The sequence below is a fragment of the Scardinius erythrophthalmus genome (genome assembly GCF_964197995.2).
Source record: "Scardinius erythrophthalmus genome assembly, chromosome: 24".
In the NCBI taxonomy this organism is placed as follows: Eukaryota; Metazoa; Chordata; class Actinopteri; order Cypriniformes; family Leuciscidae; genus Scardinius; species Scardinius erythrophthalmus.
This window is the reverse complement of record NC_138244.1, coordinates 17,726,096-17,736,819: the sequence shown is the minus strand read 5'-3', so window position 1 is coordinate 17,736,819 and position 10,724 is coordinate 17,726,096. Positions and strand designations below refer to the sequence as shown.

Here is a 10,724-nt window from a genome sequence, read left to right as displayed (position 1 = left end):
GATGCTCACAGGCTGGGTTGTCATTTAAAATCAGGAGTAATGAGACAACTAGTGGTGAAACATGACATCTGGTGCAGTGAAAGCTTATGACAAGACCTTCCTAAAGTAGCCTACATATAACACAACAATTAGCCTAATAATACTTAGATCTTCTTCCATTCCATTAATCTTAGATAATGTTATTCTACGTTTACTGATAGATAATAATACATTTAAAAAAGCATTAGGCAATTCATTATGAACAGTAGGCTGCCTACCTATTTGTAAATGAACATTATACGTGTTGGTTAAATACTTCTCTGAAGATTGCATTCATCTAAATAAATAATTAGCCTTATTTTTGAAACTATACTTATAAACTCTGGAGGGCAGACATTATTTTAAACAAATTAAAAATAATGTCTATAATTATTTTTCTCTAGTGTTAATAAAGCCTATATGCCTGATACTTGTGAAATAACAAGGGCATGATTCAAATGAACTGATGTTTTCATTTGTTTTGTTTTCAGATGTAAAACCAGCGACTATATTTGACCACCAGATGGCCACAATAGAAGTCGACTCTTTTACGTTACAAGCGAGAGGAAAGCCTAAAAAAAGCCAATTAATAAGCTGTAATAAATAAACAAATAACTGTATCTATGAATGAATGTAGGCATGCATGCCAGTGATGGCCGGTTAGCATAACTATTCACACTTTTGATTCGCTTCTTTTGCATGAATAGGTCAAATGGGTTTGTGATTCAGTATGAATCACTGGGATCGATCACTCGCCCTCTGAATCATTTGAAGCGGTTTCCCTCAGTACTAAAGGATACCTCAGAACGAGAACAAACCAGAGAGCTTGATAAAGTGGATGTTTACTTATAATCTATTAAAACCTACAAAAGCGACCTATTCTTTACCAGCGGTGAAGAGGGCTTAGTTCATCACCAAGTGTTGCAGTGCAGCTTGTGATCCACTTAATACAGGTAAAGACACTTTCATTTCATGAGAGAAAACACTAATGTTAGCCTAATATTTCCTTTTTCTGCTTATGGTAACGAATATTATCATATAGCCTAGCATGGATTTTGCATATCCCAACACGGTTAGGGAAAAAAAAAAAATTAGTAGGCTAAACTTCATACAAAATTCAATGTGGTTTGACAAGCTGTGGACTTTTGGTCGGTTAACATGACCCTCAATAGGTGTCATTAAGCTTGTAGGCTACCTAATCAATAATATAACGCTCTATATTTTTGGATATACTACTATACTTTTCAGAATATATATTAATCATGCAAGTAAACAGATAATTGGATACAATGTTTATCTGGATCAATGATCCTGATATCACAGTTTTAAATTAGCACTGGCGATGTTCATTTAACACTGGGGGTTTTGCTTAAGAAGAAAATCCTCATTTAAAAGTACGAAATCAAAGCAAAGAAAAACTAAGTAGTTTGGCTTAATGCTATTATTAGTTCTTGTTATTTCTTAGAATATACAACTACTTCACTGCTTATTAATATTTAAAAAATACAACATGCATAAAACAAACATAAAATTGGAAATTATATTATAGCAAAGACCTCTGAAGATCCTCATGCAAGTCTAATTTTTAACCTTTTTATGACAAGACAACATTAGTTCAGGTTTAAAAATGTCATGTGGTGTGACTTAGTTAAAATACCATTACTTTGAAGAATATAATTTAAAACTTGAAAAAAATTATTAAGATGTGTACACATTAGAACATATTAAAGGGGTTTACTCATTACTCTTTCCTTGATGGTAACACATGACATTTTATAGACATTTAATAGAAATGTTTCTTGAAAATTGTTTTTCAAAATTACACTAACATGAGTACATTTCTAAGAACTTGACATATATTTAAAGCTAGATTTTTGATTGATTTATCCTTTTCTTATCATGGACACTCTTATCTGTCCTTGGCCCATACATTTAAACTTGTATGCTTTGTTGCACTAAACAGAAAGGACTAGATTTGAAAATAAAGTATTTGGTGTTTGGAACACAACAAATCACAAAACAGATGCGGTATAAGCTATATATAGTAAGGTCCAATGATAGAAAATATTTGTGTTAGGCTATTAGAAATTCACAGAATTTCTCTCTTTACCTAAAGGTGATACAAATTGAAATACAAAAATGTAATCAATATAACATTTGTAATAGTAAATTAATTTTGATTAAGATATCTTAGAATAACTTAATATATACTCAGTTGAGTGGGCTGTTTTATTAAAATTCAATGGACTGTAAGACATTTGCATATAAAAGCCCCCAAAACCCATTAATATGCATTAAGTGTTTTCACCTAAAGACATTTCACACTGAACAGACTTTTGCCAACTTTCAAAGAACTTCGAAACATTTCCTAGAAACTCAACATACTAGCTGAAGTTTTTCACATGGAGAATTGTGACACTGCCTCATGGAGCTATTCATTCTGTCCTCATTATGCCAAGAACGGAGAGATTTTGAGTAGTTCATCTCAGTCCTGTAGTCAGCATGAGCACCAGCAATCAAACACACCAGCAAACTGATCCCGCCAATAACCAGCTTGGAAACAGGTATGTGAATGAATGTAATAAGTTGAATTACCTTGCACTGCGATGGCTTCATCCTGTTGAATTTCCATCTTATGGATTGATATTTGATTCATTTTACGTGAATCAAAATGAATGAAATACCAATGCATTTGTTTCTTTTTGTTTTTTAAAGAAGCAAAATTTGAATATTCCTTTAACAATGAGACACTTTTACCTTCTTTAGAATTTGTGTGAAGTTATCTTTAGCTACAGTTGCCATAGGTAAGAATAACATGCAAAATGTCTCATTTAAAAAGAGTTTGGCAGAACACTACTCGGAAAAATCTCTTGGTGTTTGTGCTTTTCACCAAACACTCTAAATCAAAAAGCGCAGCGGAAATGAAATCAGCTCAGCTGCCAGTTCTAGCACTCGTTTATAATGACAATCAAGCCGGTCATTTTGCAGGGATGCCAGTTTTAAAGCAACCTAATGTGCCCTCTTACTTGTGGCTGTTACGTCAAGAACTGACCTGAAAAAGAAACCAGTAGTTTCTATGACTGATGGGAACTAGTTTCTCACACATTTTGTGAGTTCCCATCTGCCAACAAAGCTGCAGGGGCTTTAGGACTTAGTAACCAAAACCCATCATTGTGGGGGCTTACAATGCTGTTTAGCAGTTGCGCCATGTGATTCATGGGTACGGCAGCAAGAGCCGGGTCTGTCCGCAGGGAGAGCCAGAGTCCACTGCTATCTAACAGGCCAGCACTCTGCATTTCAGCTCAGACTGTTCACCTTCAGGGCCCATGACAGACCTTTTGGAGCAGGATGTTGGCGAAGGTTTGTGTAAGTAGATTAACTCTTATTTTGTTTATCATAGGCAGAGTTTTGATATCAGGATTATGTTCTGACCGTTCAATCACATCATCAGATTTTTAGTCATTGAACTGTGATTATCTCCTATTCAATGCAGCAGAGAAAAAGAGCGTTGAGAAGGTTCTGGCAGGTGCGGAATTGGCCCCAGCCCAATCCCTATGGACTACAGAAGCCAGTGGATCAGTTCAGCTGAGAATAGATGAACTTTGCCCAGAACAGCCCATCACTGTACATCAGATGTTTACCAACTCAGTTCAGAAGTATGGGAAGCTGACCGCTTTGGCAACCAAAAGAGGAAACGAATGGGAAAAAGTGACCTTTTCGGAATATTATCACCTCAGTCGAATGGCCGCCAAAAGCTTTCTAAAGGTGATCTTGGAAAGTTTTTTAAACACTAATTTCAAGTTTATTTGCACAGCTCATTCTCATAAGTCATATGCATGGAATTTATGGATTAGATATAATACAGTGATATTTGACAATTCTCCTAGCTTGGTCTGGAGCGGTTCCACAGTGTAGCCATCCTGGGATTTAACTCTGCAGAGTGGTTTATCGCTGCTGTTGGAACCGTGTTTGCAGGGTGAGAAATACCTGTAGGTTGTTTACATTATGCCTAAAATTTCATACGTGTAAGTTTTGGTGTTGTTTGTACTGCCAAACACTTGAACTGTAAGTATGTTTATATGTGCATAATCAAGGTAAAGCTGGTTTTTGCGTAGTCAGACTACAGTGTTAATTTCTCTGTCCAAGTATACATGACACAATGCTTAAATCAAATATTTAAATAATTAAATACACACTGTGCATCACCTTTGTCTTTTGTGTCATGGGCACAATTCAAAGGCCAACTGTTTCACGATTATACAATTGCATACAGGTCAAGCTACAATTTCATTATCTAGGTGTGTTAGTCCAAATTCACAAAAAACAGCTAACTAAAGCGTTTACATGGAATTTTAAAAAGTAATGATTTTGAAATAATTTAGTTTTTGGCTGCATCCGAAAGCTAAAAAATGCTGCCTTTGGAGGATGCATTCCAAGGTAGGAAGGCATCAAGGCACGTCCGAATCCAATGTTAGCTTCACTTCCTGTCTCTTGAGCAACAAGCCAGCATATCCTTCACTGCATATGATATCCCACCATCCTGTGCATTCCATTCTGTGACAGTTAAAGGGATAGTTCACCCCAAAATTTAAATAATGTCATTAATTACTCACCCTCATGTCGTTTCAAACCCGTTAGACTTTCATTCATCTTCAGAACACAAATAAAGATATTTTAAATGGAATCTGAGAGATTTCTATCCCTCCATTGACAGTCTACACAACTACCACTTTGGACGGTTCAAAAAGTTCATAAAGAGATTGTAAAACTAATTCATATTAATTGAGTGGTTTAGTCCAAATTTTACGAAGAGGCACGATTGCTTTAAATACATCAACGCACACATCAGTTATGGCAAACGGAAGCTCAAGCATGCTTGCTTCCGTGCGAGAACCAATGAGTTTCATTCTCGTGTTTGAGCTTCCACAAGAACCAATGAGGTTTGTTCTTGTGCGTCAAGCATGCAAGGCTAAACTCAATCTGTTCATCATATAAAGCGATCATGTCTCTTCAGAAAATTTGGACTAAACAGCTCAATTCATATGGATTATTTTTACGATCTCATTATGAACTTTATCATCAAACATTTAGCATAAAAATAACTTCATTTGTGTTCCGAAGATGAACGAAAGTCTTACGGGTTTGGAACGACACGAGTCATTTTTGGGTGAACTAACCCTTTAATCAAAAAAATAAAGATGGAGTCTGAAAGTTGCGTTTGGTGGTTAGATGTGTAAATATGTTTTTGACCAATCTTTTTCACTTTTGATGTCATTTCTAGCGAGATTAATTATTCACTTAGCCTTTACCAAAGCTCTCTCTATTTTGCTGTGGATCATTAAAGCGTTATGCTACCTCTGAAGTCGGTCCGAAATCAGTTACGTGAGGTACCTTTGTGCGCAAACGCTGCCTGCAAAGTCATTGCCTGATAGGGCAGTGAAGAAACAAGTCAGCTGCTTTAGCTTTCGGATTCAGCCTTAGTCTGACTGATATCTAAAAGTGCATGTAAATGAACTTCCTGTGAAACATGGAACAACATAACCCAGGATTATTAAAAATGACCCTGGGTTGTCTTATCAATATAAAGCATGAAAAGCCCATTTACACATTGGCCAAGCTCTTACAGGGGCCTATAAATATCAAATGCAAACTGAAGCAAACTAAATAAATAGCAATATTAGGGCTAGAATCCCTGCCCTCACATCTATTTTTTTGTTTATGCTAGGGGCATAATGACAGGGATCTATACCACAAACTCACCTGATGCCTGCCTCTTTGTCGCTAATGACTCAAGAGCCAATGTCATTGTCGTGGAAAATCAAAAGCAGCTGGATAAGATTTTACAGGTAAAATTTGATGTACTTTATTTTCTCAACCTGGACCTTCTGATAATCAGTGAACAAACTGATTAATCCGTTTTTAATGTTAGGTAAGGGATAAGCTGCCACACTTAAAAGCCATAGTACAGTATTCTGGATCTTTGAAGGAGAAGATGCCCAATCTCTATTCGGTGAGTGTTGGATAAACAGAGAGCTGTCTGAGTTGACTTTTTTTTTTTTAACCAAAGACTTACGGTGACTGCTTGTCTTTGGACAGTGGGAAGAGTTCATGGGACTAGGACTGGAAATCTCTGATCAAGAACTAGATGAAGTCAGCAGTAACCAGAAAGCCAATCAGTGCTGCGTACTTATTTACACATCTGGAACAACCGGATCACCGAAAGGAGTGATGTTAAGCCATGACAACGTAAGCAGCTATGAAAAAAAATAACATTATCAATATAGTGGCAATGTTGTGTTGTAGATTACTGACAATTTTGAATTCTGGACTCCAATAGATCACATGGACGGCCCATCATGCAAGCAAGGCTGGAGATATTCAGGCAGCTGAAATCAGGCAAGAGTATCTGGTCAGCTACCTTCCTCTCAGCCATATTGCCGCCCAAATCTACGATCTCTGGACAGGGATCCAGTGGGGGGAGCAGGTTTTCTTTGCTCAGCCAGATGCTCTAAAGGTAATTGCTCAAAATCAGGACTCTTGATTAGCTTTAGATTGGGGTGTCCAGTACTGCTCCTGGTGGGCCACTTTCCTGCAGAGTTTAGATCCAGCACACCTACCCTGAAGTTTCTATTAATTCTGCACACTCTACTGGAAGGTGGAACTTTTGCTTTAGATCCTGTAACTGGTGTCCCAGAATCCAGAATCTAGAATCGGTCTGTCTTCGCCGGCCAAAAGTGGTCAACGCAGACCACAACGATCTGCCCAGGTCTGTCGGTCCTGGGCGAGCCTCATCCAATTGTGTCCCAGATCTTGTCGTAGCGAGTCGCGCCATCGTGTTGCAGGGCGTCCACGTGGCCGCTTGATGTCGATCGGCAACCAGACGGTGACTTCGCGCGTCCATCTTTCGTCCGTCCGCCGCATCAGGTGCCCGGCCCAGCGCTTCTTGGCCTTGTTGGCCAGGTCCACCGCGTCGTCCACCCTGGTCATGGCCCGCAACTGCTCGTTGCGGACGTGGTCGGTCTGTTGGACCCCGATCATGCGGCGCTCGATTGCACGTTCAGTCACGGCCAGCTTTAGCCGGTCGGCCGCCGTCATTGTCCAGGTCTCAGCCCCATAGAGCATGGCCGGCAGGACGGTGCTGTTGAATAGGGCAGCCCTGATGTCCGGGATGTAACTGGTGTTATCATCAAATATCAGTGTTGTAATTTAGGCTGTGTTTACACGGAAACGATCTGAAGAGAAAACGCAAAAGTGGCGTTGCGTTATCACTTTTTATTCTGCGTTTAGACTAGCGTTATGGGGGGGAAATCTGTGTGCATATGGTGACGCAAAAGTGTGTGAAATTCGATGTAGTATGCACTCCAGGCGGCTAGGTGGCAATGTGAAGCACTGCCACACAACAACACCAAGTCCGCGCGCCTGTGTACAACCTAGCAGACTTTTGCGTTTTTACCCTTTAGACAGGAACACGACGGTGGAACGTTTTTAAGATTTCCACTCTGGAGGGTGGTATCACTTTTTTGCATTTTTAAGCCCCAAAAACGCTGTCGCCGTCTAAGCGAAAGACACATCTGATAAAATATTTGTACGTTTTCACCCGCGAGCGTTCTCGTGTAAACAGGGCCTCAGACTAGCTCATTCGAGTGCAGGCCAAGACCTGAGTAGGTTGAGTCCAGGGGCCGGTTGTATAAACTGCTTAGACTTGTCTTGAAAGTTAGTCATCTAATTTTTTTCTTCAAGACTGGTAAAAAGGTAGATCGGTCTAATTTGAATCAGAAAAGTAGGACTGATTACCTCTTGACTAATTTCTAGTTGGCCAAATGAGTTTTTAAAGCTGCCGTCGGCAACTTTTTTTTTATCATATTCAGAGAAATCGACACTATAATCCGACAGAACAACATAAATAAATTGGTTTTAGAAAAAAACCCGAGCTTCTAACTCCACCTGGAGCATGTTATTTGTTTTGCAAAAATCCACTGCTCCCGTCTCATCGGGTCCAATCAGCGCAGGGGGGTGTGAGATCTGACTGTCAATCACAGTTCGTGCACACGCCACAGATCCCCTCTCCCTCACGCAGACGCGCACATTACAATATCACATGCACACGACACGCCTGAAGTTCGCCTGAAGATTGTACGAAGCGTGATGGCGGAGAGAAAATCTACTAACAAGCTTCCAATTCCTCGGTTATTGCTATCTATGGATAGATTAGCCAGGGCAGCCTACCTCCGAGTCCATGGTGTTGATCGATGCTCAAGAGACGCGCGCGTTCACAGAAAATCAGGTACACATGCACTGACGATGGGCGGGTGCTCGTTGGTAGTGGGGGAGGGGCATGAGAGTTGTAAACATTAAAAATTTTGTCTAAGTCCACTCAATCTGCCAGACTTGCCGACTGCAGCTTTAAGACAGTCTTAACATAGTGGCTAAGTTTATGCAACTGGCCCCAGGTCAAGACAGACACCTGAAGAGGGTCGAGTCCAAGTGAAGGCCAAGTCCGTCATGAAAATATGGTCTTGGACTTGAGACTGGACTACTGCCACACTGTGAAATAAAGGACTGAAGTCTATTCTTCATTGCTCACTTGTTTTATCTTTCCCTTTAGGGGAGTTTGGTAGACACCCTTCGAGAGGTAAACCCCACGGCCCACATGGGCGTTCCTCGTGTTTGGGAGAAAATTATGGAAAAGATCAAAGAAGGCATATCACAGTGTGGATACATGAAAAGGAAACTGGTGACATGGGCCATGTCTGTTAGTCTGGAGGCTAATCAAAGGCTTACCAAGTACGTAAATAATTTTAAAGTACTGTATATCATTGCCTGTATGTTACATTCATGTTATGTGGACCTTTATGTTTTTATGATCATTGTCTTCAAATCAGGGATGAGGAGAAGTCATTCCTCTTCACTCTCGCTGACAGCTTGGTCTTACAAAAGCTTCGTGCCGAGCTGGGCTTCTCCAGTTGTGTGAAATTCTTTTCGGGAGCTGCGCCTATTGGAAGAGAAACCCTTCAGTTCTTCCTCGGTCTCAACATTCGACTGTATGAAGCTTACGGGATGAGTGAAAGCTCAGGACCCCACTTTATGTCTGGACCGAATGTGTTCCGCTTCTCAAGGCAAGCCCTCTTTCCTCAATTTACAGGTTGAATAATTTTAACTTGAAGGTCAATAATCAAGTTCACTTTGTAACCTTTCCTTGAACTCTTCTAGCTGTGGTAAGGTGGTACCAGGCTGCAGATACAAACTAGTAAACATAGATGCTGACGGAATTGGGGAAGTGTGTTTTTGGGGCCGGAATGTCTTCATGGGCTTCCTCAACCTAGAGCATAAAACAAAGGAGGCTTTGGATGAAGATGGATGGCTCCACTCTGGAGACTTGGGAAAGGTAGATGAAGATGGCTTTCTTTACATTACCGGAAGAATAAAAGGTAAAGGATGCTATTTTTAACCCTACACATTTTTTTACTAGCTTTGATGGTACTGCATAATTGGATTTAGGTTAGCTTTAAAGGGCATTTCCATTCAATCTCTTTCCTTTCAGAGCTCATTATCACTGCCGGAGGAGAAAACGTTCCCCCACTTCCCATAGAGGATGCAGTGAAACAGGAGTTGCCAATCATCAGCAATGCTATGCTAATCGGAGACAAAAGGAAATTTCTGTCTATTCTGCTAACACTAAAGGTAAACTATGCTTTAAGAAAAGTTCTGGCTTCAAGAACTCTTAAATCATTTAGGTTACTCTGTTCTTCCTTTCCTTGGATAGTGCACAATCAATCCAGAGACCACAGAGCCTACAGACATTCTTAGCTTGGAGGCTGTGGAATACTGTCAGCGACTTGGTAGCCGAGCGACAAAAGTGTCGGACATCATTGGAGGAAAAGACAAGCTAGTGTACCAGTCCATTGAAGAGGGTATAGCACAGGTCAATTCAAAAGCAACCTCAAACGCACAGCGCATACAAAAGTGGACCATATTAGAGAAAGATTTCTCAATTGTTGGAGGAGAACTAGGTGAGTGCTGAAATACCTCCCTATAGATGTCCATTGCTTGTTTTTATAAACTGGGTGGAGGAATGCATCTGGATCTTAACTTGTATTGAACCTGCACGACTGTTCATTCCAAAAGATAATAGAATACACATTTCTTTTCAGGCCCTACAATGAAACTACGTCGCCCAGTGGTGTTGCAGAAGTATCACAGTGAAATACAGAGTTTTTACAGAGAATAGAAGACCTCCAGACTGGCTTTATCTCTATCAAAGATACTGTTGCTTTTTGCCAAGACAGATTGCAGAAACATGTTTTTTTTTTAATTTACATAATTTACATAACATAATTTACTCCTATTCTTTTAATTATTATTTTTAAACATATTGTTAATTGTCTTACAGTGTTAGTTTGATGTTATATGATGTTTAATATTCCTGTATGTTTTGATCAGATCTTAAAAATAAAATTTGCTTGCTTTGTGGATATACTGTATATGGCAATGCTCTCATCTTTACGCAGTGTTATCATGATTGTATAAAAGTGCTCTGTAAAAATAAAGACATAGGCTGATTTGCCCATAAAAAATAGACGTATAGTATATATTCTGACCACAGTCATGTCTTGATGGTACAGTCATTTCACAATTGACACACAGCAAAGGTCAACAGCTGTTTGAACTATATTAATTGTTAACCATAATGTAAAGTTCATTGTTGA

The 10,724-nt window shown here is 39.6% G+C and overlaps 1 protein-coding gene across 1 annotated transcript; it reads left to right on the top strand.

The window, feature by feature from the left end:
* Nucleotides 1-788: 788 nt before the first annotated feature.
* On the top strand, nucleotides 789-10,586 carry acsbg1 (acyl-CoA synthetase bubblegum family member 1). Its single transcript, XM_081356272.1, has 15 exons — nucleotides 789-971; nucleotides 2,478-2,582; nucleotides 3,320-3,384; nucleotides 3,512-3,783; nucleotides 3,906-3,994; nucleotides 5,744-5,864; nucleotides 5,948-6,028; nucleotides 6,115-6,264; nucleotides 6,356-6,532; nucleotides 8,624-8,802; nucleotides 8,901-9,134; nucleotides 9,229-9,446; nucleotides 9,560-9,699; nucleotides 9,782-10,028; nucleotides 10,170-10,586. Exons 2-15 carry the CDS (start codon nucleotides 2,521-2,523, stop codon nucleotides 10,244-10,246), a joined length of 2,112 nt encoding a protein of 703 aa, XP_081212398.1. The 5' UTR covers nucleotides 789-971; nucleotides 2,478-2,520; the 3' UTR covers nucleotides 10,247-10,586.
* The last annotated feature ends 138 nt before the right edge of the window (nucleotides 10,587-10,724 follow it).

Coding starts and splice junctions, on each gene's coding strand:
- acsbg1 (XM_081356272.1), top strand. CDS start 2,521: ATGAGCACCAGCAATCAAACACACCAGCAAACTGATCCCGCCAATAAC. Junction 3,995..5,743: donor GTTGGAACCGTGTTTGCAGG/GTGAGAAATACC, acceptor TGTTTATGCTAG/GGGCATAATGACAGGGATCT. Junction 9,700..9,781: donor CTATTCTGCTAACACTAAAG/GTAAACTATGCT, acceptor TTCCTTGGATAG/TGCACAATCAATCCAGAGAC.